The sequence below is a fragment of the Phodopus roborovskii genome, unplaced genomic scaffold (genome assembly GCF_943737965.1).
Source record: "Phodopus roborovskii unplaced genomic scaffold, PHOROB, whole genome shotgun sequence".
In the NCBI taxonomy this organism is placed as follows: Eukaryota; Metazoa; Chordata; class Mammalia; order Rodentia; family Cricetidae; genus Phodopus; species Phodopus roborovskii.
Window position 1 is genome coordinate 74,734,284 of NW_026126418.1, and position 27,648 is coordinate 74,761,931.

The 27,648-nt window shown below is 42.6% G+C and overlaps 1 protein-coding gene across 2 annotated transcripts in view; it reads right to left on the reverse strand.

Moving 5' to 3' along the window:
• Positions 1-27,648, reverse strand: part of Mvb12b (multivesicular body subunit 12B) — a 151,755-nt gene that overhangs the window by 106,692 nt on the left and 17,415 nt on the right. The window contains exon 1 of one of the 2 annotated variants that reach the window (XM_051185250.1): positions 1,048-1,156. The exons of the other annotated variant lie outside the window; for it this stretch is intronic. Coding sequence (XP_051041207.1) covers positions 1,048-1,071 — 24 coding nt within the window. The 5' untranslated portion in view covers positions 1,072-1,156. Of the gene's footprint in view, positions 1-1,047; positions 1,157-27,648 lie in introns of those variants that run through there. 2 annotated transcript variants of the gene reach the window in all.

Genomic DNA, 27,648 nt, shown 5'->3' on the forward strand with positions numbered 1-27,648 from the left:
ATACAAAACTACAGGCTAACCTGAACTTCTTCCCCAACTCAAATGAGATAATAGCCTGTGGGTGTAGGGAGGAGGACCACAGTCCTAGGAGCAACAGGCAGTGTGCAATTCAGAGGCACTGAACTTGAAGCCCGGTGGCTTTATTAAGCCCATGTATACATAGTGCAGACATGCTGGCCTCCCCAGGAGTCAGGGGACAGGGTCACGGGGGACACTACAGATGCAAGAGCATTCACTGGTGAGCACCTTCAAAGATGACTCTGTGCTTCTAGATTAAATTTGAGGACACTCAGGCTGATGTGGAGCCAGTCTTTGACACAATGTCACCTCATCGCTCACAAAGCCCTAACTCATCCCATGGGGAGTTAATTGTGACCTCTGGTACAGGGATTCCTTCACCACGCCTGGCATTGAATCTGCCCTTTCAAACACAGGTGATGTATTGTGTGACTAATATGAATCCTCCCCTACCATCTACCATGACTTGATACAAGGAGGCTCAATGGAAACGCGCTAAAGAATAGGTGAGTGAGGCAACTTTTCAACCACAGCCATGGCCCATGCAACTTCCCTAAGCAATACTGCCATCAGGATTGAACCCCCCCACCAAGCTAAGCAGGAGGCTCGCCTGCCCTCTACTTCCCAGCCTACCACTCTACCAGGCACATGCTGTTAACACTGAGGTCACTGCCCCTGGCCTTGTGTCTGCTTCCTGCCTTGACCCCAGCAAGGCTGCTGCTAACCTTAGTACCTCCAGATCTGAAGGAGGCTTGGCTTGTCCTTAGAACCCAAGGATGGAGCCAGAAGGTCCCCCGAGGACACTGTTTCCTTCACGGGTACCCAGTGTTTGCACTGTCACAAGATGTAACTACTGAATAGAAACTTGCAAGAAATTTGTGATACTGCCTTAGGAGGGAGAACTACAAGAATACTCTAATTTGAAAAAGTCAGAGACCTGGAGAAATCAAGTCATGGTAGCAGAATCAGGGGCTCTTCTAGCAGCATGTGATTTCATGCCTTGTTAGATGGTATCGACACATTTCCCACCTGGTAACTATGTCTGGGTGGCATATGAGTTGATTCTAGTCTTCCCCATTGCCAGTATCCACTTTCAGGTGCCTCACATTAGAGCTGCCCAACTCAGGGGAATCCTGAGAGGTGGTGACAGGCACAGCAGGGTGATGAGGGCCTCATAGGCCCAGCCTCCCTCTTCCTTCTCCTGCTTGACCGCAGGAGTCACAGAAGAAAGTGACTGCTAGAGAGCCCAAGCTGCCCTTTGAGCAGTGTCCCAGATACCGGCAGCTAGCAGATATATCTTGATATGAAGGACCAGAGCCAAGTGTGATGCTCCCCTCCTGGCTAGGAACCAGGCAGCGGTCTGCTTATAGTATATTGTTTGTCAGGCACTGGTCTAAGTAAGCCACCTGCAGCTTTTCACTGAAGGGTCCCGACAGCCTAATGACTTGGGTACCCACCCACCCTCCATCCCCATCCTGGTTTAGAGATGCGAACTTAAGTACAGCTGCAGCAGACTTACTCCATGCCATTCAGTGTGCTCAGCTTCAGGGCCAAACCCAGACACCAAGGACTGCTGCCTGGGAAAATGCCTTCAGGACAGTTGACAAACCACAGGAAGGGTTATATCTGGAATGCAGGAAAAGGACCCAAGCAGACAACGAGACAGGGAAAGCCACATTAAGGACTCCCCAGCTATCACTCTGCCGAAGAGAAGAGCTGGGAGCACCCACGAGTTGTTGAAGGCTACAGAGATGGTGACATGTGGAGGCATGGCAGCTCTGAGGGCTTTGCTTTGATGGCAGGGGTGTGAGACTGCACTGTGGTTCAGGGCCTCCTCCAAAGCCCAGGCTGGAGTGTACTTGCCATTGTGCTGTGAGGATGAAGAGGTGGGGCCTAGGAGTCTGCCTAGGCCACATGGGCGCTGCCCTTGGAGAGGGGTTCATGCTGTCACGCATGGATGCTATGGCAGTGGAATGTTCGCCTTATAGCTTTCCTGTGCACTGCCATCATGTGACATCTGCCAGGAAGCCTTCATGGGGCATGGCCCTCCTGGGCTTCCCAGACTCAAGAACCCAGAGCCAAATACACATCCAGTCTGTGGTGTTCTGTTACAGAAGCTGAAAACAGACAGGCACAACACAAATTTTCACACCAAACCACTTCCTTATTTATTTATTCTAAGCAAAATCACTGTCTTGTTTATAGGTAAGGAAACTGAGGCACAGAGTATTGGCTACATACATACAGCAAATCCACAGGATGGCATATGCCCAGGATATGTTATATAGAGGAAAATTAGCTTATCAAGAAGCACATGAGAGGATGTATGTAAAGAGCGCTCACAAGGCAACAGAAAAGGGCACTCGGGCAGGCCAAACGCACCAGCCAGCAATGGTCAAACCATGCAAAAGGTGAGCACTGCTGGAACTGGCGGATCTAAAAGAAGAATTCACTCGGGCTTTCCCAGACTGCTAATGACATTTAAAGCAGGAGCCAGTACACTCAGTGCAAGGATGCCCTGAGAACAGACATACCCATCACTTCTGTGTGACAAGAGGCACAACCAGGGCCAGGTGAGATGCCTTGGCAGGTAAAGACACTTCCTCTTAAACCTGATGGCCTGAGTTTGATCCTTGAGACCTATATAACATATGGAGAAAACAGACTCCCACAAGTTACTCTCTGATCTCCACACACAGAAAGGAATGAAATGAGGAAAGGGGGGAGAGGGAGGGAGGGGGTGGAAGAAAAAGAAAGGAAGGAAGGGAAGGGGAGGGGAAGAGAGGGAGGGGAGAGGAGGGAAAGAAAGGAAAGGGAGGGGAAGGAGAGAGGAGGGGAGGAAAGCGGAAGGGAGGGGACGGATAGTCAGAGCTAGATGAGTTTGGCAACAATGAGAACACACACACGAGTCCCTTGAGCTAGGAGCTCTTTCATGGGGACATGGTCAGGTGTTCATTGTCTACTGGATGATGTTTTTGTTTTTACTCTTTTGGTGTTTTAGTGTTTGGTTCTAAGGAGCCCACCACCCCAGCTTTAGCTTGGCTTGTTGCTAGCCAGTATTATTCTTATCTTAAGTGAACTCTGGGCTTTTCCTGTTCTCTTCTGTAAATCTTACTCTTACTTCATAGTTTGCTGGGTGGCTGGGGGCTGGCCTCTGACTTCCTCCTCTCATTTATTTATCTATTTGTTTGTTTATTTTTGTTTCTCTTTTTTTTGCTTTTCCTTCTATTTCTACATGCTGCCTGCCAGCCCTGCCTATCCTTGCCCCTGCCTTGCTATTGGCCATTTAGCTCTTAATTAAATCATCAGGCACAAGCAACACAGCTTCACAGAGTTAAACAAATGAAGCATAAACAAAGATCACACAGATGAAAATAATATTCTACCACATTTTCCCTTTTTTCCATCTAAAGAAAAAGAAAAGATTTTAACTTTAACATAGTAAAACTATATACAACATAAATAGTTGCCAAGTAAGAATTAATTTACAATATTTTATCCACTGGTAGTTAGCATGTTTAGAGAAAATAATGTGTTATCTATTATATTTTAGTGACTCTAAAGTTTTATACCTAACTTACTTTTTATCATATCCCAAGAAAACTGTAACTATCTAGTCTTTATCAAAGGCACCAGAAGGATATACTATTTTTAAATAAACAAAAAAATGCATTGTAACCAACTTTTAAAAACTCTAGAAATGACAGACATCTGAATGTCTGGACAGTCATCCTAAGTTTCTTTGTAACATTGGGGCATTTATCTTTATTCCACAGGCCCATGGTAGTGGGCTGACTTTTCAACAAAGCAGAAAATTTGAAAGACTGCTCTGCCTATATTGGCAGCTTATCAGTCACTTTTTCTTGTGTCTTGTAGAATGTTTGACAAACTTTTTTATAGTTGGAATTTTGAAGGACTGTCCTGTCTTGTTTTTGGCAAAGTTCAGCAGTCACTTTTTTATGGGTTCTGTTTGTTCAGTTTGTACAGCACACCGTAAACAGTCAAAGGTGAGAGCAATTTCTTTGTCCAGTGGCTAACCTTGTCACAATGAAAGCAAACTCCATAAGGACTTTTTTGTTTGTTTTTCGAGACAGGGTTTCTCTATCTTGTTCTGGAACCTGTCCTGGAACTAGCTCTGTAGACCAGACTAGCTTCGACATAAGGAATTTTTAAAATGTCCATCTCTGAAGTAAATTGGTACTGTCAGGAGCAGATGTGTCTCATTGCTATGGAAATCCCTAAATAACAAACCATTTTAAATGTCATATTTTGTAGGTCTTTGAAAGGTTTGAAGACCATCTATCTAAAATATATGTGTATATGAACTATAAAGTATACCTAGCATGTCTACAAATTTGATTGTTATAGATTACTATTGATCTGTGTTTTTTTGATTATCTTAATTAGTTTATAATAATAGCTTTTAATAACTAAAATTTTATCTTAGATTTTTAAATGAACTGTCTACCTTAAACAAGAACAGAATTATATATACAGTATGTTGTAACAAAAATAACCTTAAATTTGTATCTATACAAAAAATCCTTTAAACAGAGTAGAAATATATATACAGTATGTAGTAACAAAAATTATCTTAAATTTGAATCAATGTACAAAAGTCCTTTAAACAAGAGCAAAAACATATACAATGTAACAAAATTGACTTTGAAATTGTATCCAAAATCCATGCCGACAAAATATGAGATTAATAGTTGTATTTTATTTTTAATATTTTTTATATTGCATTAAATTATAACAAACATCCATGACCCACAAAAGACCACCCCTTTTCTCTTGGGAATGTGGGCACAGTTTTTTTATACTTTTTGTTGAATGTGGGTGAAGGTTTCTTTAGGGGTCCCAGAGAGGAAATTTGAGATAAAGACCAAGTCCTGGGAGGACCAGCAGTAGCCTTTGTTGATAGATATCTGTTAAGTTTTAGGAGACCTTTCTTGATCATACTATATCCATATCAAACTGGAATGCTGGAACTAATCCACAGAAAACAAAAGCAAAACTATTTTTCCAAAGTATTTTTGATTTTTGCTTGACAAATCCATTTTTTGACTTTTTTTTTAAAGTTAAGGCATTTTTTAAATATCTAGACTGGTTTATTTTTACAGTTCCTCTTAATTTTAGGTTTCTTAGCAATTGTCCTTTGTTTTTTAGCAATCAAAAAATTTTAAATCAACACAATAACTAAACAGGATCTAGACTCTGTGTGTTTTTTTAATCTTTACATACCTTTTAAAAATGTTGCTTTTATTTTAAAACTATTTTTATGACTGTCTATATCTATTTTTAAAAGTCTATGCAATTGTAAAGCACACTGGAACCTATTTAGAGGGTTTTTTTTTTGGGGGGGGGAGGAGTCTGGACCTCTTTTACTATATTTTTCTCTTTTCTTGAAAGTACCAGTAAACTTTAGACTGTTAAGTTACTATACCTGGGTCCTCCTCATGTAGCTCTATCAGCTGGCTCTGCCCACTTTGCAGGTCAGAAAAGCCAAGTACAGAGCTCACAGCCCTTTTTGAGGTTTGTGACCAAGAACTGTATTAAACCTTTCTAGCTATGAAAGTTGGGACCTGCATTATCACAAGCAGTTTTTACTCAGCATGTTTTTTTTTTTTTTTTATTTAGCACTGTTGGCTGAACAGCAGCACTGCTGTTTATTTGTTTGTTTGTTTCTCATGTTCTAGATGGATATCTGAGCCCACTTTACCGAGTGATGTTTTTGTTTTTACTCTTTTGGCTTTTTAAGGGGCCCACAACCCAGCTCCCAAGTAAATCACACATGGGGGTTTATTCTTAGCTATGAGTGCCTAGCCTTAGCTTGGCTTGTTGCTAGCCAGCTTTCTTATCTGAAATGAACCTTTTGTCTCTGGGCTTTTCCTGTTCCCTTCTGTAAATCTTATTCTTACTCCATTGACTGCTGTGTAGTTGCATAGTTGACCCCATGTCTCCTCTCCTTGCTCTCTTGCTGTTTTTCTTTTTCGTTTTCCCTTCTATCTATACACTCTGCCTGCCAGCCCCGCCCATCCTCCCTCCTGCCTCGCTATTGGCCATTCAGCTCTTTATTAGGACCACCAGGTGTTTTAGACAGGCACAGTAACACAGCTTCACAGAGTTAAATGAAGCATAAACAAATGTCACACACCTGAATATATTTTACCACAACTGTCCCTTCACTGAGGATGCCTGGCTTCTGAGGCCACACTACTGAGGACAGAGTGCTGAAGGAAACACTGGTCACACTCTTGATGAGGTAAGACACACGATAAAACATACGAACTTGAGTTAATGTAATTCCTCCCATTAAGTTTTTAAAAAGGATGACAGGCAGCAATAGCTCAGCTGGAGATGATCAGGGAGTGGGGGAACCCCTCCGGAGAAGGGGGGGCAGGACACTACCTGTGCCTTCACTAAGGCTCTGCTCTTACAGACAAAGGAGAGTAAGAAAGTGTTAGGGTTACAGGACAACCTAGGAATGATGGCACAGGAGCTCCATTTTTAATAGCCGTGTACAGAAAAGGACCTAGAAACTCATATTAAGTATTGCTTGGCTCTTACAGCAAGGACTGGGGATGTACAGAGATGATACACAGGACAGAGGGACGGCTACCAGGAATGGCTCGGTCAGGAGATGTCAGCAGGGCAAGTACAGGACTGGAGTTTGCAATATCAGAGCCCATGTAAAAGTCACATGGATGTGGAAGCCGGCCTGTTGTTCCTGCTCAGTGCATGGGAGATGGAGGTGGGGATCCCCATAACAAACTGGAAAGACACAGGCCAAAATTGCCAACTCCAGGTTCTGGAGAGACCCTTCTTCAATACCTAAGGTGGAGAGCAATCAAGGACAGAAGAGTGCACTCTAGAATCCACATATATTCACGTGTGTATGTGCACATCTACACACACACCCACACATGTTCCCCCCACAAATGCACACCACACAAAATACATGCAAACATATGCATAATGACAGTGTTTTAATCATTCCTTTGCTTTGCTATCATGTGTTACTTTTTTTTTGTCAATTCCTTTTATAAAAGGAAAAAACAATTGTACACTTTACTTGATGAGGCAAGAAACTAAAAAATGGACTAAAACTTGAGAAAATCCTTGTAAACAAACTGGTGTCCAGCTAAACATCCAAAGTGCAGAGGGACCTGGTCTGAGGAGAAACAAAATATCCAGGATGCTTAGTGCACACCTGCTGTTTCAGCAGGGCTGCCCACAATTCAAAGGTGAGTTTGGCAGCCTGGGAGGGGGAAGGAAGGGAGAGGAGCGGGGTAGCGGAAACTCTGCAGACATTCTAGAGCAACTTCTGGCTGACTCTGTGAAGTTCAAAGGCCTTCAGACATGGCAGCTTAGCTTAGCTCAGGTGGCAGAAGCCTCATATTCTCAGTCAGACAAGGCTGGGTCTGCCAGGAGATGCCCCCTTGTCTGAAATCATAAGCTCTTGACTGCTTTTGCCTCCCGTCATAATTTTATTTTCTGAGTGAAGATCTTAAGTTGGCCACAGACTTTCTGCTGAAATGTCTTATATTTCTCAGAAAAAAAAAAATGAATGGGGTCCTGGAGATGGAGCATTTCTGCCAGCCTCAGGGTTGGTTTCTCTCCCAGGGCCCAGGACACTTCAGCCCTCCCATCCCTTGGCTCCTACCATCCCCTAGTATGGCTTCATATTAGCACGGTTTTGCTATTTGTACTCTGGCTGAAGGAGCTGACATAGCAGAGTCTCTATGAAACCAACAGACAGAACTGGGACTTTTTGGAGTGAGCTGGATCCCAGTTTGAGTTTTGACCCTGATGCTCAAATACATCACTTCTCAAAGCCACAATGACTCATTCCCCCTCATCAGAACCTGGAAAAAATGATTTGTAAGGATTGAATAAACACAGAAAAGCACTTATCTACAATGAGACATAATCAGACCTGTTATAAAAGCTATAATTCAGACAGTAACAAGCACTATGAGGGACATGGCCAAAGTGGAACCCTGCTGGCCCTGTAACCTGGCATGGTCACCATGAAAAATGGTGAGGTAGTTCCTCAAGTATCATCATAGGAATTAGAAGCTCCTCCCCTAACATACACTCAAGAGAACTGAAAACACATGCACACAAAATCATGTACATGAAATAAGTCCCTGAATGGTGGAAACAACACAAATGTCTACTGACTAATGGACATTTTGTAGTTATCCACAGTGGATTATTACTGGGCCACAAAAAGGCATGAACCCCTGGTGTAACAATGATGGAAACACCATGCTAAGTACAACGAGACAGTCACACATGCCCACACACTGTCTAATACGTCCTAAAGGAGACAACCCTTAGGGATAGACGGGAAGGAGATGGTGGTTGTTGGAAGCAGGAGAGGTGGGGCTGGGGGATACAGGGAGGTGTGGGGGAGAGGCTGGGAAGGCAGGAACAATGACCTATGATTAGATATTTGTGATTGTTAGGCAACTGTGAATACTCTAAAACCCACTGAACAGTGCACCCCAAAGAATGAACCACAGCAGGTGTGTGTATTGTGTCTCAATAAAGCCTGTAGCATGAGACAGCACATGGCAGACACTCGTGGCTGGCCATCATCTGGTGTCATTTTATCCAGTGGATACTCTCCCATGCATCTAACCCAAAGTCTTATTAATATACACTCAGATATTTGCCAAATGGCTGGATGAATCATTAAGAAAGTGGAACACACTGCAAGACTGGTGCCTGGCATGGCAGATTCACAGGCGGCTTTTCTCACTCAGGCTCAGGTGTGGGCCATGGCAGCCTCACAGAAAATGGCCTCTTGAGCTCAGCAGGGTAGGAGGAAGCAGAGCCTCAGTCCCAACAGCCACCCCGGAGGTGCTGCAGCCTGTGTGGCCTCAATGCAGCTCCTCCTGGGGCTCAGGAGAGAGGCTGCCAGAAGGGAGGACCTGGCCTGAAGTGTCTGGCTTTTACCACACCCAGACGGCAGAGCCAGGGCTTGGCCCTGGGACTCCACAGAGCTGTGTGGAGGAGCTTGGTGGTGCACAGTGCTCCTCGTGGCTTGTGGGCATGCAAGGGAGGGCCATTCCTCTGGTCATGGAGCATCTGGGGACTCTAAGGGTGAAAGCAAAGACTGCTCAGCCAACAGTATGAAGATACAATGATGGCTGCCACAGAGCAAAAGCTCCATTAAAAAACAAAACAAAACAAAACAAAACAAAAAAAAAACTTAAAGACTTTCAGCAAAAATTAAGAGATCTTTGCTTTAGTAGAAGAAATTATTAAAGTAGAAGTAGATGTGTACAAGGGTTTCAATGAATTTTACTTCTCTGAAAAGAAAAACTTTTCTGTGTTCATGTGTGTGTGCATGACAGGCCAGATGACCACCTCACGTGTTACCCCTCTATTTTTTACTTTTGAAATAGTCTGCTGGCCTGGAACTATCCAAGTATGCCAGCCTAACTGGCCAGAGAACCTCAGAGATCTGCCTATCTCTACCTCCCCGGCACTGGGTTTACTGGGTGAATTACCACACCCAGCTTTTTTTTTTTTTTTTTTTAAAACATGGCATTTGGAGATCAAACTCAAGTCCTCATGCTTCCCCACTGTACTATCTTCCCAGCTCTACAATCAAAAACCCCAAACTTCAAAGATGACACATACTAGCTAGTTTTATGTCAACTTGATACAAACTAGAGTCATTGGAAAGGAGGGAAGCTCAATTAAGAAAATGCCTACTTAAGATTGGCTTTAAGGCATTTTCTTAATAAGTGATTGATGGAGGAAGGCCCAGCCCATTGTGGGTGGGGCTATCCCTGGGCTGGTGGTCCTGGTTCTATAAGAAAGCAGGCTGAACAAGCCATGGGTAACAGGCCAGGAAGCATTGTTCCTCCATGGCTTCTGCATCAGCTCCTGCTCAAGGTTCCTGACTTGCTTCATTTCCTGTTCTGACTTCCTTCAATGACAGATTATGATGTGGAAGTGTAAGCCAAATAAACCCTTTCCTACCCAACTTGCTTTTGGTCATGGTGTTTCATCACAGCAATAGTAGCCTAACTAAGACACCACACAAGCACAGCAGCTCACAACTGTCCAGATGGATCCAGTTCTAGGGACCCATCACACCAGGTATGTAAGTGGTGCACATGTCTGCATGCAGGCAAAATACCCAGACACACAAAATAAATAAATCTTAAAAAAGAAAGAATAGGAAGCAAATCTGGGGCTGGAGAGATGGCTCTGCAGGTAAGAGGACTCCAGTTCAATTCCCAGCACCACATAGTAGCTCACAACTGTCTGTAACTCCAGTTCCAGAGGACTGGCACCCTCACGTAGACATACATGCAGGCAAAAGACCAATGTACATAAAAATAAATAAAATTTTAAGAAAAATAAAAGAAAGCTGGAGACTGATAACACTACGCAAAAGCCACAGGAGAAAATAGCTCTCCTCTGAAGAAAATGCAAATTGAAAATGAGAGTGGCTTCTCTTCACAGAAAATGCCTGACAAAGCTCCATGTCTACTAGAAGAGCTGAGTGGACCTTTTGTACCATGGAGCCCAATCCATCACATTCCTTCAGAGAGCACCTCCCTACACCAGGCAGAAACCCCACAATCCCTTTTCTCCTAGTATGAGAGCTAAGGGTCACTTTTCTTACTTGCCATGATTTTTTTGGTCTGGATTCCAGGTGACTGCTCTGGGGAAGACATGAGTGGAGGTGGAGGTGGAGAGCAAGGGTCATCACCTGTGAGTGGGTCTAGGCATGGGGAGATAGTGATAATGCAGAGGAGGGACAACCTAGGGAAGGGACAGCAGGTACAAGGAAGGCTCTGGTGGCTTGTCCAAGGTATGGGGGCAAGATTTTGTGTCCAGGCGATGGTAAAGGAGGTGGAGACTGGGGCTGGGGAGATGGCTCAATGGTCTGGAACACTGGCTGCTCTTCCAGAGGACATGGGTTTGATTCCCAGCACCCACACAGTGGTTCACAACCATCTGTAACTCCAGTCCCAGGGATCCAATGCCCTCTTATGGCCTCTGTGGGCACCAGGCTCTGGTTTTATTCCTGATACCCACATAATTAGCTCACAGCCATCCTTCACTCTAGTTCTAGGAGATCCGATGCCCTCTTCTGACCTCCAAGGGCACCAGGCATATACATGATACTAATAAATCCGTGTGGACAAACACTCAATATACATAAAAATAAACAGATTTTAAAAGGTTTTAAAAAGTAATAATAAATTTTTTGAACGAAAAAAAAAAAAAAGCGGAAGAGGAGAGAGACTGGCAGGGGGACTTTCCAGTGAGGCTCTAGGCAGAAGCACACATGAGACACACCTGGAGGAGTGACCTGGGACTGAGGAGGGATGGAAGAAGAGAGGAAGAGAGGGAGGAAGAAAGGGAGGGAGGGAAGGGGCTGGCCTTTTGCCAGTTCTTCACTCATGCCTGGAAATGTAAGTTCACACAGGCAGACTATGCCAACTCACTCACCTAGAACCCAGCCTGGGGCCTGCACAAGGTGATCCTGACGACATCGTTGCTAATTAGGCATACAGCCAGCCTCTTCCAGGGCTTGGTGGAATCCCCTTTGAACCCAGGAGGGTGGCTGGTGAGAAGGAACTTGAGGTTGGTCTATGGAGTCTACATTCACAAGTCACACACACCACTCACTGATCCTGAAAACCTTTGGACATCTAGATACCTTCCAAAGAACAAGGAGCAAGCTCTGTCTGTCACCAAATGCTAGGGAGGTCTAACTATTGGACACTGTTCTAAATACAACCAAGCAGCTGTGAAAACCATGTCCTGGGATGAGCGGGAGGCCACACCCCGACAAACACCCCTATATCTAGCGATCCTAGCATTGGCTTTGCATACCCCTCCCTAGGCTTGGAAGTGAGTCTGGTCTGTGTGCTGGCACAGCCTCTTCCCTTACTCCCTTGTGTGGCTTCCCCAGCTCTCTGCTTGGACCACCTGGAGTGCAGAAACCCATCAATTCTGGTCCTGGGCTTCTTGTGGGTTTGAATAAAGAGGCCCTGAAGAGACCCAACAGGAGAAGGCAGCAAGAGGTAAGGGAAGGGAATTAAGAGAAGCTGAACTCATGAGTCACACTCAATGACAGCAAGTGAGAAAGCCAAGGAGATGAACTGGCTGCTGCCTGAGTTACTCTTCTTATTTACTCTATTACTCTGCTCTCAAACCACATTGCCAGCTGTAATTGCATTTCAATTCATGTTTAACACACACATAACTTAGCTGGATGCTGGCATCCAATATCCCAGACACAGAAAGGCAGAACAGAAAAGAGCCAGCTAATTCAGTGAGCATTCGTCATGGGTCTGCTGGAGCCAATGTGTACCCAGGCACTGTGCTGAGTTCCGGGATGCAGGGATGTGGGTGACACAGTTCCCCAGCCTTCTCTTCAGAGGCCTGCTGCCCGGAGACAGCGCACAGGGGAAGGAGTGCTGCATGTGTGAATGCAAGGCTGCAGAGACATCGGTGGCCGAGCACTGAGGAGTTACGTGAAGTTCAAGGGCACAAGAGTGATGGCAGCTCTCAGAGGCCAGGGCAGCCTATCCATCTGGTACACATCTACCCAGTGCAGGACTCCGTTTTGGATTGGGGGCTGTGAATGGGGGGCCTTGGCAGTCGGTGGCTCAGGAGGGATGGGGGGAGGTTGAGAGTGGAGCTGTGCGAAGCTACGAAGATAGTCCTTACCACTGAGGAACAGAGAGCAGAGTGTCTGGGAACTTCCTTAGTGAACAGGCCTGTGCCTCCCCACAATTTCAAAGGGTCACAGAGACCTTGCAAACTTGTCATCCTAAATGATGACCTGAAGGGCAACAAGGTGGGGAATAGGAAACAGTAGGGAAATATGATGAAGTGTTTGGGCTATACATGAACATCAACTTAAAAACAAAACAAAAATCCAGCTCTCGCCTAAGCAAAATGTAGCAAACTATAATCAATAACCACGTGAATACACAGCAGAAATTCAGTATGCAGTAGTGACGCCATTACCAGCATCAACCCTGCTCTCTCAAACAAACTGATTCCTGTCTTTTTGTCAAAGCTTTGGAACAGTCTGGATAATGTGTGGTTCACTTGTTCCTTGGTAGGTGAAGGGGATTGCAGTAGTCATGGCTGTTTGGAGGGACAGAACTGATAGAGATGGTGTGTGTGTGTGTGTGTGTGTGTGTGTGTGTGTGTGTGTGTGTGTGTGTGTATTTATTAGAATGGCTTACAGGCTTTGGTCCAGTTAGTTCAACATTGGCTGTCAACCAACAATAGGCCCAGGAATCCAGTAGTTGTTCAGTCCACAGACTGGATGTCTCAGCTGGACTTCAGTATACACTGGAATCCTGAAGAAGTAGGCTCTAATGCCAGTGAAGGAATGGACTTGCCATTAAGAGTGAGGGCAAGGAGGGAAAGAGAGAGAGAGCTTCCTTCTTCCATGTCCTTTATATAGGCTGCCAATAGAGGGTGTGGCCTAGATTAAAGGTGTAGCATCCCACCTCAAAAGATCCAAATTAAAGGTAGGTCTTCACACTTCAAATGATGCAATCAAGAAAAAAACAAAACAAAAAACTCTCAAAGATGTATCCAGCTTCTTAGATTTTAGTTAATTCCAGATGTAGTCAAGTTGACAACCAAGAATCGCCATCACAGAGGTGTTACCCAAAAGCAGCCTAGGCTGTTCATTTGCTGGAAACAATTCTCTAACAGCTTTGCTGGTTTCTTCCTTGGAAACAGGGATGTATTAGAGCTCTTCACAAACGTAGTGGTGTACACCTGTAATCCCAGCACTTGAGATAAGAAAACAGGAGGAGGAGAAGCTCAAGGCCAACCTTGGCTACCTCAGCTACACAAGACCTTGTCCCAGAGAAACAGAGGGAAGAGGCTGGAGAGCTGCCTCGGTGGTGCAGAGCACTGGCTGTTCTTGCAGAGGACCTGGGTTCAGATCCCAGCACCACACAGTGGCTTACTACCATCTGTAACTCCAATTTCAGGAGCTCTGACACCCTCTTCTAGCCTCTGCAAGAACTTCATGCATGTGGTTTACATATATACATGCAGGAAAAAAAACCATTTATGCATATAAAAAATCCAACAACAAATAGGAGAGATTCTTAAACACATTAAGGCTTTCCATTTTGGTACATTATGTTACACATAAAAGCTACATGTGACCTTCTCACACTAGTTCCAAATCTTCTGGTATTCCAATTTCCCTCTTCTTGGTCTTTATTTTGCTCAGTTTCTTTTTACTATCAGATTTTCTAGTTTACACAAAAATTAACTTCTCAATTAACAATAGTCTCTTTTTTAAATTCTGATTTTTATCCTTGCTTCTTTCTACATATTCCCCTAGACACTTAGGCCATGAGACAATATGAAGTGGTTAGATTCATATGTTGCCAGAGCCCCCAGGAAAAGAGAGCTGAAAAAAGAACTATATATACAGCTATCAGAAATATTACAAACTTAACGATGACCATAAACTCACAGATCCCAGATAAATAACTGGCAGGCACACTAGCCTTAGGAAAACAATAAAAATGTTATATCCAGTGGGTAGGGGTTAAAACAAAACAAAACAAAACAAAACAAATAAATGAAGAAACAAAACCTCAGACCTGGAAGACAGAAGAATCCATATAATGACAACTGAGCCAGGTAGTGGTGGCACACACCTTTAATCCCAGCACTGAGAGGCAGAGGCAAGTAAATATCTGAGTTCAAGGCCAGCCTGATCTACAGAGTGAGTTCTAGGACAATCAGAGCTATTACACAGAGAAACCCTGTCTCCAAAAACATCTTTTTTTTTTTTTTTTTAAAGACCCCTGCAAAACTTAAGTCCAAATAGATCAAAGACCTTAACATGAATCCAGCCGCACTGAACCTCTTAGAAGAGAAAGTGGGAGGTACTCTTGAATGAATTGGCACAGGAGACCACATCTTGAATATAACGCCAGTAGCACAGCCACTGAGATCGACAATTAATAAATGGGACCTCCTCAAACTGAGAAGCTTTTGTAAGGTAAATGACACAGTCAGCAAGACAAAATAGCAGCCCACAGAATGGGAAAATATATTCACCAACCCCACATCTGACAGAGGGCTAATCTCCAAAATATACAAAGAACTCAAGAAGCTAGTCATCAAAACACCAAATAATCCAATTAAAAAGTAGGGTACGGAACTAAATAGACAATTCTCAGTAGAGGAATTTCAAATGGCTGAAAGACACTTAAGAAGTTGTTCAACATCCTTAGCCATCAGGGAAATACAAATCAAAACAACTCTCATATACCATCTTATACCTGTCAGAATGGCTAAAATCAGAAGCACCAATGACAGTTTATGCTGGAGAGGATGTGAAGAAAGGGGAACATTCCTCCATTGTTAAGGGAGTGAAAACTTGCACAGCCATTTTGGAGATCAGTATGGCAGTTTCTCAGGAAAATGGGAATCAGTCTACCTCAAGATCTTGCAATTCCACTCTTAGGCATATACCCAAAGGATGCACATTCATACCACAAGGACATCTTAACTATGTTCATAGCATTATTTGTAATAGCTAGAACCTGGAAGCAACCAAGATGCCCCTCAACTGAGAATGAATAAAGAAAGTACAATGGAGAAAACAAAAACAATGGAATCTTGAAATTCACAAGCAAATGGATGGAACTAGAAGAAACCATCCTGAGTGAGGTAACCCAGTCACAAAAAGACAAGCATGGTATGTACTCATTCATAAGTGGATGTTAGACATGAGCAAAGGATAACCAGCCTACAATCCACAATCCCAGAGAAGCTAGGAAACAAGGAGGACCCTAGGAGAGATAGACATGAACCCCTGGAGAAGGGGAAAGGGACAAGACCTCCTGAGCAAATTGGGAGCACAGCGGGTGGGGGGGTTGTTAGGGGGGGTGGGTAAAGGGGAAGTGGGGAGAACATGAGAGATCAGGAAGGGCGAGTGGGCGGGGGGGGGAGAATAGAGAAGGAGAGAAAGAAAAGAGACACCTTAATAGAGGGAACCATTATGGGTTTAAAGAGAAATCTGGCACTAGGGAAATCTCTAGGGACCTACAAGGATGACCCCAACTAAGAATCTAAGTAATAGTGGAGAAGCTACCTTAAATGCCCTTCCCCATAATGAGATTAGTGACTACCTTAAATGCCATCCTAGAGCCTTCACCAAACAGCTGATGGAAGCAGAAGCAGAGATTCACAGCTAAGCACTGAGCCAAACTCCTAGAATCCAGGTGTAGAGAGGGAGGAGTGATGAGCAAAGGGGTCAAGACCATGCTGGTGAAACCCACAGAGACAGCTGACCTGAGCAAGTGGGAGCTCACAGACCCCAGTCTGGCATCTGGGGAACCAGCATAGGATCGAACTAGGCCCCTTGAATGTGGGTGTCAGTTGGGGGGCCTGAACAGTCTATGTGGCCTCTGACAGTGGAACCAGTGTTTATCCCTGTTGCATGAATGAACTTTGGGATCCCATTCCCTATGGAGGGACACTCTCTCTGCCTAGATACACAGGGGAAGGCCTAGGTCCTGCCTCAAATGATGCCACAGACTTTGATGATTCCCCCATGGAAGGCCTCACCTTCTCTGGGTAATGGATGAGGGTGGGAGGGGTTGTGGGGGAGAGGGAACTGGGATTGGTATGTAAAATAAGATTGTTTCAAATTTAAATAAAAATAAAAATAAATCCCTGATTTTCATAAGAAACAATCCAAGCTGAAAGATAATAAAGCCACACCTCCAACACAGTGAACAGAATTGAGTGAGAATGCTACACCAAAGGGAAACACCTTCAAATAATAGAGATGACATAAAGACTTTATCCAGGCATGCAAAAGATGAAGGAGAGTCACATCACATGAAAACTGGGAACACACAGCAATGAATATAAGATATGGCAATATAAGGATAGCTATAAGGGATTCACTATTAAGTCTTTTTATAAGACAATAAAAATTTAAATAAAAACAGATAGCCCATGCATTATGGGGCTTATTTCATGCATAGAGGAGAAAATGTCCCACAATCATAGCACCAAAGCCAAGAGGGAACACACACTGCTGTGTGAATGGCAGACTGCTACTAAGGAGGCATGGTGTGAGCCCAGAGTAACGAAGAAACAACAAGCAAGCACTGGGCTGGATAGACAGCAGTAAGAGCACTGGCTGCTCCCAGAGGATCTAAGTTCAGCTCCCAGCACACAATCGAGGCTCACAACCATGAGGATCTGGTGCCCAGTTCTGGCCTCCATGGGCACCAGGCACATACATACTGTAGGGAAACACTCATGCATACAAAGTACAAATAAACAAATCCTTTTAAAATCCACATAGTAAGATAACAGAGGAAATAAAACGGGATAAAATAATTTAAAAGATGTGGGGACTGTGAGGTATATAGCTCAATGGTAGAAAATTTACCTGGAACAAAGCTAAGCTCTGAAATGCATTCCCAGCACTAAAAGAAAAAAGGGGAAAAGGAAAGACACCGAGGAAAGATTTTATCAGTTTCTTCTCTGTTGCTGTGATAACTTAAGACAGTTCGTTATGGCTTACAGTTCCAGAGGGTTAGAGTCTGCCACTGTGGGGAGGCTGGCAGCAAGCAGCAGACATGGTATCAGTAGGAAGCTAACGTAGCATCTTTAGACACAAGCACAAAGTAGAGAGAGAATGGACCACAGTCTGCTGCAGTGATGCCCTTCCTCCAGGAAGCCTGTACATCCACCAGCTGGGGACCAAGTGTTTACATACCTGAGCCTATGGGGACATTTCTCACTCAAACCAACAAGAGATGGGGGGCGGGCACAACAGATAACAAAGAGCAAATTAGGTGGAGTAAAACCCAGACACATCAATAACTACTTTAAATAGAAATGATATGAAAAAGAAATAGTCAGTCTGGATAACATACTATTTACAAGATTCCCAGTTTAACTCTAAAGACACAGATTCAAATAGACAGCATGGAAAAGGATGTTCCATGCCAACATTAGTCATAGGAAAGCTACTGTTGTATATTAATATACCCCAACGTGTTCTTCAGAGCAAAAAATATTGGCAAAGTAAAGAGTCACTTATGAGAAGGGTCAACCAAGGAGAACGTTATATCAGTTCTAATATTAATGCACTTAACAACAGAATCTCAAAGTGCTAAAAGCAAGAGCTACATAGAAGACAGACTAGTCCACAATTATGGTCAGAGATTAAGCAGACAGAAAACCAGTGGGACTACAGAAGACAAAAATGACACAATCAACTCACTAGGCCTTGCTAATGCCTGCAGAAAATTCAACTGTGATAAACGAATATACTTTCAGATGTACTAGAATATTTCCCAGGATAGATCACAGTGCGGGCTGTTAGATAATAGGGAGGGAAAGGAGAACACACATCAATCTTTTTCCAACTAAAAGGTCTTTCATAATGCCACACACAGTGGGGAATGAGGTAGTGTCCCTCTGCCAAGGGTTTCCAAGAACACTGGTCCTCACATCTCAAGAAAGCAAGCTTGGTGTCATGGCTAGCATTAGTGGTCAGTGTGACACATGTGGGAAGAGTGAACCTCAAATGGAAAACTGCCTCCATCAGCCTGGCCTCTAAGCACATCCATGGAGCTTTTTCTTAACTGCTCATTGATGTAGGAGGTAGCCTTCCTACCATCCAGCCATGGGCAGTGCCATTTCTGGACAGGTGTAAGCCATTCCTGGGCTCTGTAAGAAAGCAGACTGAGCAAGTCAGGGGGGCAGATCAGTAAGCAACACACCTCCATGTTTCTGCTTCGTTCCTGCCCCTAGTCCTTCCCTAGGTGCCTCTGGTCAAAGTGCTTATACAGCAACAAAAAAGTGCCTGTACACTTGGTTGATATGTGACCTGTACTATGTACAGGTATATGTGACTCAGATTACCATAGGCTTCACAACAGGAGCCACAGAGGCACTGGATGGACAAGTGGTCAGTGTTTGGGATGGGTGACCACAAACAAATGGCTCTGGATGGGAGTAGAGTTGTACCATGCTGTACCTGTATCTGGTGCTGACTGCCTTGGCTGCCTTGACTACCAGAAGGCCTATCGAACATGACAAATAGAGCCTGCAGCCTGTGTACAGTCTGAGATTTGCAGGTTGTTTTTATACTCCATAAAGGTTAAAAGCATAATCATGGGCCACACAGATCACACACAAAAGTTAAAAATATCAAATATCGCTAGGTAGTGGTGACACACATCTTTGAGCCCAGTACTCAGGAGGCAAAAACAGGTGGATCTCAGTGAGTTCAAGGCTAACCTGTCTACAGAGGGAGTTCCAGGACAGGCTCCAAGGCTATACAGAGAAACCCTATTTCAAAAAACCAAAATAAATGAATAAAAAAAAAAAACAAATAAATAAGTCAACTATCAGGCTTACAAGGGAAGGCTTCCAACACTTTCTCTGTGTTCTCTGGCCACATGGAACCAAGGAAGTTGTCAATAGTAGACATGTCAAAAACTCCCCAAACGTGAAAACACAAGAGCATATACTGAAATAAAACACGATCAAGAGAAAAATAAACAGGTATCAGACAGTTTCATGAATGACTTAAAATTCTCTACAACACAATCACATCTAAGGAAGGAACTTGGCCAGTGCAGAGTGCAGAGCTCAGGGGAATCCTCATCATAATGCTTGTATGTGTTGTGGGGTGGAGGGGGAGGCAGTACCAACTCAGTGAGCAGACTCCCCCTTAGACATCAGGTTATTAAAGTCTAAAGATGATAAGAAAAACAATGATAAAAACAGAAAAGAGAAAAAAAATCAATAAAACTAAAACTGGGGCTTTGAGAAAATAAAATTGAAATACTCTAGACATTCTGGAGAGGGGAAAGAAAAGACAAAAAACCAATTATTATTATTGGGAATTTTTAAAAAAGCAACCAACAGATCTTATAAAAACTAAAAACCAAAATAAGATAACATTATGAAAAACTTTATGCCTGGACACTAGAAAACCTAATTGATTGGAAAATGTCTTGTTAGACATACATTTCCAATACTCATCAAGAATAGCTAACACATGGACTGTAGAGATGGCTCAGCAATTTCATTGGCTGCTCTTGCAGAGGACCTGGACTTGGTTACCAAAACTCAAGTTAGGTGGCTAACAATTGCTTGTAACTCCAGTTGTGGGGAGGTTTCAATGTCCTGCAGCCACCTGTATGTACATACACATTCATGCCCACACTATATATATAACTCAGATTCATGTATATATATGTTTATCAAGTGTTACAAACTAGTGCATCTGTGTATATACATACCGGTCTGTGTTGGAGGACTAAGAATTGAACCCAGGGCGCTAGGTGAGACTTCTACTGCTGAGCTACATCGTTAGCATATTACAAACCTTTCTGCATCCTAACCCAGAGAGTTTCCAATGGTAAATCCTACAAATTTAAAGAAAAAAATACCAAATTTACATTCAACATTTCAGAAAACAGTGAAGTGACCCTTCAAGAATACCAGAGTCAGACAAGATATAAGGAGATTATATATATGTATGTATGTATGTATGTATGTATGTATGTATGTATGTATATATATATATATATATCAATCATAACATTTCTGGTCTTTTTTTTTCCTTTTCCAAAGTCTCATGCATGCTATGTAGGTGCTCAATCACTGACTACATAAAACATTTTGTAACACAATTCTAGCAACATGTAAACAGGACAATCTCTTTTGTCCACATGGAATTTACTGTAGGAATTCAAGTCTGATTTAGCTCGCAAATATCAGTGTTTCATTACACCAAGAATTAAAGAAAAGAAATGCCTGACATCGCAGCAGGAACATATAAAACATTCAACAAAATTACCCTTCTATGTAAGACTGAAGCTTTCTGGGAGAGTGTTCCCTGCTACATGGTATCTATAGATAAATCTACAGCCAACACCATATTTAAATGGTCAGACACTGGAGGCTTTCCTCTAAGGTTTGGAACAAGGCAAGGAAATCTGAATTCATAACTGTTAGTCAATAGACACTATATATGCTCGCCACAGCAATACGGCAAGAAAAAAAATTGGTAAAAGCTTATGTAGTAAGGAAGAAATAAAATTTTTATTCATAGACATCATTGTTGTCTATGTACATACTTAAGGAATGTTTTCAAAAGCTGCAAGAACTAATTTAATAGGGATGCAGAAGACCATCAAGCTACAAAAGCCAACTATATTCCTATAAATGAGAATAAAATTAAGTAGCATTTTACAAGAGTATAGAACATATGAGATAATTAAGAATAACTATGACAAAAAGATCTGCACAAATAGAACACTGCAAAAGAAAAGATAGCAGAAATTTAAAAAGATTTAAACACCATATTCACAGACCTAAAGACCCAGAATTACTAATGTGGCCAATACCTGCAAACTGGCCCATATATTAGTACAGCCACAAACATAGTCCAAGCAGGGCATTGTAAACATTGATGTAATGATTCTTAAACTTCTAATACAATTCAAAAGACCTAGGACAAAGAAAGAAACACTGAAGGGAACAGGGTTGAAGACTACACCACTTCAACAATGACCTTTATAAAGCCAAGATCACCAAGAGGCCTGATAGACAGACAGCGCTACAATCAGGCAATTGATTTTAGGTGACAAGGTGGAGGTAATTCACTGAAGAAAGATTACAACACAATAAACAATAGGCTAACAAGTGACCTTTGACACACATGTCAAACCACACGTAAAAATTATCTCCAGTAAGTCACTGCCTTAAACATAAATGCTACAGCCATTCCGGGGCTGGGTGTTAAGCAAAGGAAAAGAATGTGTGTTTGTACACGTTCACAGCGGCTTTGCTCTGGATAACCCAGACTGGGGACAATTCAAACAGCCATCTCAGGTCAGCTGCTACACAGATGTCATGCAGGATGACTCCTTAGACAAGCCAGAATACTGACATTCTCTACAATGTGAGGGCATCGCCAAATAACTATATTACACTGGGCAGGGAAAGGTAGGGGAGGCAGAGAGGGAGAGAGGAAGGGAGGGAGGGAGGGAGGGAGAGAGAGAGAGACAGGAGGAAGGGAGCCAGCAAAAATACTGAGAGAAAACAAAACAAAAACAAAAACAAACAAACAAACAAAAAACCAGATCCCAAAAATTATATGAAAGTCTAGAAACTGGCCTTTGAGGTAGAAATGTGTCAGCATCTCCCCACTGATGGGGACGGGGATGGCAGGGTAGATAACTGAGACTGGGAGGAAACTTGTGGAGGAGGTGATAGTTGCATAGATTTGTGCTCACATTCACTAACCAGTACACTTTAACTATATCAGTTGTGAGAATTTCTTCCCTGGGGAGATGTAAACAACAGGCACTCCTCCTTGTAAGACCCCCACAAACCAAAGCACAGTGCCACCACAGGTCACCCTGGGAGCTGCTGAGTTTTACTGATCTTACTTACAGACCATGGGTGAAGGGAACCCTGAAGCTGTCACCCTGGACAGTCTTCAGCCATTTCTCATTAAAAATCATGGTGCCCAGAGGGAAGGGCCATCCTACCTCCAGTGACCTTTCCTTCAGGGAAGAGGAGGAAATAAAGGCAGACTTTTCTTTTTGAGCTGCCAGCTCACAAAGAATGACATGGAAACTTATTAACTATGAAAGTTTGGCCTTAGCTTAGGCTTGTTTCCAACTAGCTCTTACAACTTAAATTAACTCATTTCTATTAACGTATGTGCTGGCTCGAGGCTTGCTTACCTCATTTACACACTGTCCTTCCTCCGTGTCTGGGTGATGACTCTGCAGTCTTCTTTATCCCAGGGTCCTTCTTCTTCCCAGTGTTCTCTCTGCCCCCAAAACCTTACCTAGCTATTGGTCACTTAGCTTCTTATTAAATCAATCTGAGTGACACTTCTTCACAGTGTACGAGATTATTTCACAATAAAGCAGCCTCAGAAAGAAGAAAATCAGTCAGAAAATGAACAACTATGGATTCCCTTGCCATGGACTTCCTCAATCACATGTTCACATGTGGAGTGGTGATGAACACGATGCTGTGTACCACAGCATTAAGTGCATGTGCAGGAAACACTGTGCTATTAATGAAGGCTGGTAAAGGCGATGAATGTCCTACACTTCACTTGAAAACTAGTAAAATGATACTGGTAGACTTACCGGCTAGAATATCTAATAAAAAGAACAATCCCTGAAAACATTTCAATAAGTCAAAATAGGATCCTAACAAATATTCAGCTAATCTAAAAAAGAAGAGACTAAATGAAATACAAAATATAAAATGGTTTACTTAAGCCCTGAGATATCAAAATCTGCACTAAGTATAAATGGCCTAAGTATACCCATTAAAGGGCTAGAGATTGACAGAGTGCATTTTAGAAAGTGCTATAATCATTATCTTCCCTTAAGAAGTTTGTCTCAAAGCCAGGCAAGGAGGCACATGCCTTTAATTCTAGCACTCAGGAGGTAGAGGCAGGCATGTGATGCCAGCCTGATTTATAAATATAATTTGTATACTGGCTAGTCTTATGTCAACTTGACACAAGCCAAAACCATTTTATAAAAGGGAACTTCAACAGAGAAAATGCCTCCACCAGACTGGCCTGTGGGCAAGCCTGTGGCTTATTTTCTTGACCGATGATGATTGATGTAGGAGGGTACAATTCACTGTGGGCAGAGCAATTCCAGAGCAGGTGGTCCTGGGTGCTACACGAGAGCAGACTGAGTAAGCCAGCAAGCAGCAGTCCTCCATGGCCTCTGCAACAGTTCCTGCTTCCAGGTTCCTGACTTGAGTGCTTGCCCTGGAGGCCTTCAACTATAAATGTAATATGAAAATGTAAGCTAAAGAAACCCTTTCCTTCTCTAGTTGCTTAGGGTCATGATGATGTTTTACTGTAGCAATAGAAACCCTAAAACTATAGACAGGGTGGCTATAAAAGTGCGAAAAGGATTTACAAGTGCTTACTTGAAAGGAATATCTATACTCATACAAAACAATGAAATTAATGACCAAAGTCATCAGTCAATCCACTAAGACACAGTGATCCTAAAGCACCATTCAATGGTCCTGCAAAATACATCTGCAAAGTAAAAACTGACAGAGCTGAAAAGAACCCAAAAGATAAAGCCACAATTATGGTAAGAGCTTCCAACACAGCTCTCTCAAAAACTGGCTAGACCCTCCATAAAAAAAATGAACAGGGTATGGAGCAACACAAGAACACTGTCAACCAAGAGAGTCTACTTGACCTTCAGAGAGCACTTCACCAGCAGCAGAGCATACCTGCTTCACACACCCTGTGACACAGACCACAGGGGTCCTTTAGTGGCTATGAGACCTCTACGGGTTAATAAGAACTAGAATCAGCATTCTTTCTAACCATAATGGAGTCAAACTAGAAATCAATAAGGAAACCCCCTCAGTCTTTGAAACTATGTTTTAAATACTTTATGATCAAGTACATTATCTAAATAAAAACTTAAATGTACTTAAAAGTGTAAATAAAACATGGAAATCTATGAAGCAAGGTAGATTTGGACACAACAACATACTAGAAGTGAGGAAAAGCCACACATGGAGGCTTGCACCTGTAATTCCAGCATTTAGGAGGCTGAGACAGGAGGATCATTGCAAGTTCCAGACAAATGTGAGCTACAAAGTGAAAGCCTGCCTTAAAAAAATCTGGCAGGAGATTATGAATTTTTCAGACCTCATTAGAGAAACTATTTGCAGGAGATGATAATTAACACAGAGACCCACAACTTGTCCACGTAAAGTGTAAAAGACCATGGGATGCTCAGCCTAAACAGGACATCTGTGTCACACCCCTCCTCCCCAAGGCTCAGGGATCAGTGCAGAAAGGGGGCAGATGACTACAAGGACACTGCAGGGCAGCTGTGCACATGAACTCACAGAAGTTGTGACAGCATGCACGAGACCTGGACAAACTCTAGACACACCAAATCCACACATGAAGCAGGGAAGTGTGCACAATGTTTTCCCTCTGGCCAAGGAGATACTGGCAACTGATAACTACCAGGAGAGTAAGGGCCTGCTTTTTCTAAGTGTGTTCTCTGGTAAGTCAATCACTCTCCAGTGGAAGGCCACACATCCAAGAGTATATGGGCAGCACAAATTATACTTGATGAGTTAACTGGAGGGAAAAAAAAAATACTCAAAGGGAAGGCAGAGTGGATCTTGGAGGAGCTTGGGGAGGAAGTGATAGAATAAAAGAATGAAATTCTCAAAGAACAAAACAAAAAGGATACGTCTCAAATCAGACCATTAAGCTTTCACCTTGGGAATACAGAAAATGAACAAAATAAACCCAAAGCAAACAGAAGAAACTAACAACAGAAATCAATGAAATTGAAAGTAAAATATCAATATATGAATATCAATGAAGCAGATGTTTTGAGGAAAATGTCAATAAAATTGATTAACTTCTAGGAAGTATAAGAAAAGAGAAGACATAAATTATCAATACGGAAAAGTCACTACAACCTCTGTAGACATCAAAACATGAGGGAATTCTATGACCATTCCATGCACATTTGATAACTTGGGCAAAACAAACCAATTCCTTGAAGAACACAAGCTGCCAGAATTTACTAAAAACACATCAAAAGCCCTTTGATTATCAAGGAAACTGAATTTTAAATTTTCAAACTTTCAAAAGAGTTAAATCTCCAGACTCAAAAGGCTCACTGGAAATTTTTATCTTACATTGAATGAGTGATTAGCACCAATTGTATAGTCTTTTCTAGAATGTAGAATAAGGGGGGGCATCTGTCTAATCATTCTATGAATCTAGAATTGGTGAACCAGAGAAAAATAGTGTAAAATCAAGGAAATAGCAAATGATATTCCTCGTGAATATGGGTACAGAAATTCTTCAAAAAATTAGCAAAGAGAATTCACCAAGTGTATATCATAACCAATTTGGAATTTATTTTAGGGGTGCAGGCTGTTCAATATTCAATGTAATATGTATATTAACAGAATAAAGAAAAAAACTACATGGTCATATCAATTGAAGTAGAAAAGGTATCAAAGAATTCACCTGTTGGTCACGATATTCTCAGAAAAAAAAAATGAACAAAAACTTCCTAATTTGGTAAAGATATCTATAGTAGGGTCTGTAGTCAACATCTTGATAGTGAATATTTTCCCCTATGATCAACAGAGCAAGGGTAACTAAGTTCACCACCCTGCTTCTCTATCAAGCAAGACCAGGAAATGAAAGACAGGTTAGAGTCCTACAAACATTAACAGTATTCCTATGTAGTAGCAGTCAACATACCAAATTAATGACACAACTCCACCTATAATCATTCAAAGTAAAAACCAGAATACTTGAGGGCCAGTAAGATGGCTCAGTTGAAAAAGATACTTGCTAAGCCTGATGAGCTTGGTTCATCCCTCAGGGACCACATAGTAGAAGGAGAACACACTCCTGCAAGTTACCTCTAACTTCCATACATGCACTATGCTCTCTCTCTCTCTCTCTCTCTCTCTCTCTCTCTCTCTCTCTCTCTCTCTCTCACACACACACACACACACACATATACACACACACTCACACTCAAAAGCAATTTTTAAAAGTACCCACACATAGGTCTACTAAAACATGTGTATATTTATATGTTTAAAAAGTATAAATTGTGAAAGAAATCAAAGAACCAGATACTGTATTATGGATAGGGAATTAGAAAGCTCAATATAAAAGTCAAAGGTGTTCAAATTCTATATAGATTTAACATCAATGCCCTTCAAAACCACAAGGGAGTTTTCTATTGATATAGACAGTACTATTCTAAAAGTTATAGGACAGACAACTCTCACAGCCTTAAAAAACCAACCACCAATTATACAAACAAACAAACAAACATACCTGGGAGGCTGAAGCAGGAGGGTTACATCAAAACTGACAACAAACAGGGTTCCATAGTGGGTTCCAGGCCAGCCAGAGCTACATAGCAAAACCCTGTCTTGAAGAAGGGGAGGAGATGAGGGGACAGATTGTTCTACTGACTTTACATGGTTCACAGCGATATATGGGATGAGCAAAGGAACAGGCAGAACAGAACAGAGAACCACACCCATGTCTACCACTTTTTGCCACAGATTCAAAATGGTGCGTGTTTGGCCTTCCAAAGGGGAAAGGGAGACATTCAATCCAAGTTCTTATATAAAAATTAACTAAGCCAAAAAACTCTGGAAAGTCAATAGTAAAATATTAAATGATCCAATTAAGAAACAACTTAACGAGACCTGCATGGAGACCCACAGATGGGGAATTAGCCTGTGAAGAGCTTGGCACAGCACAGGTCACTAGGAAACATTGGCACCCAGAAAGTGACTGCTGCACACCTGTCAGAGTGGCTGCACAGCGACAATACCTACAACAAGGTCAGGAAAAGACACAGGGGAACTGCATGGCTCACACACCATAAACCACACTGGCGAGTAATTTAGTATTCTCCTAAACACACAACTACTGCACACTGAGCAAATGCTCTCATACCATAGGTATAAAAGTGATGCTCACATAAGAGCCTGCACATGAGCACTACACTTGTGATAGCACCAAAC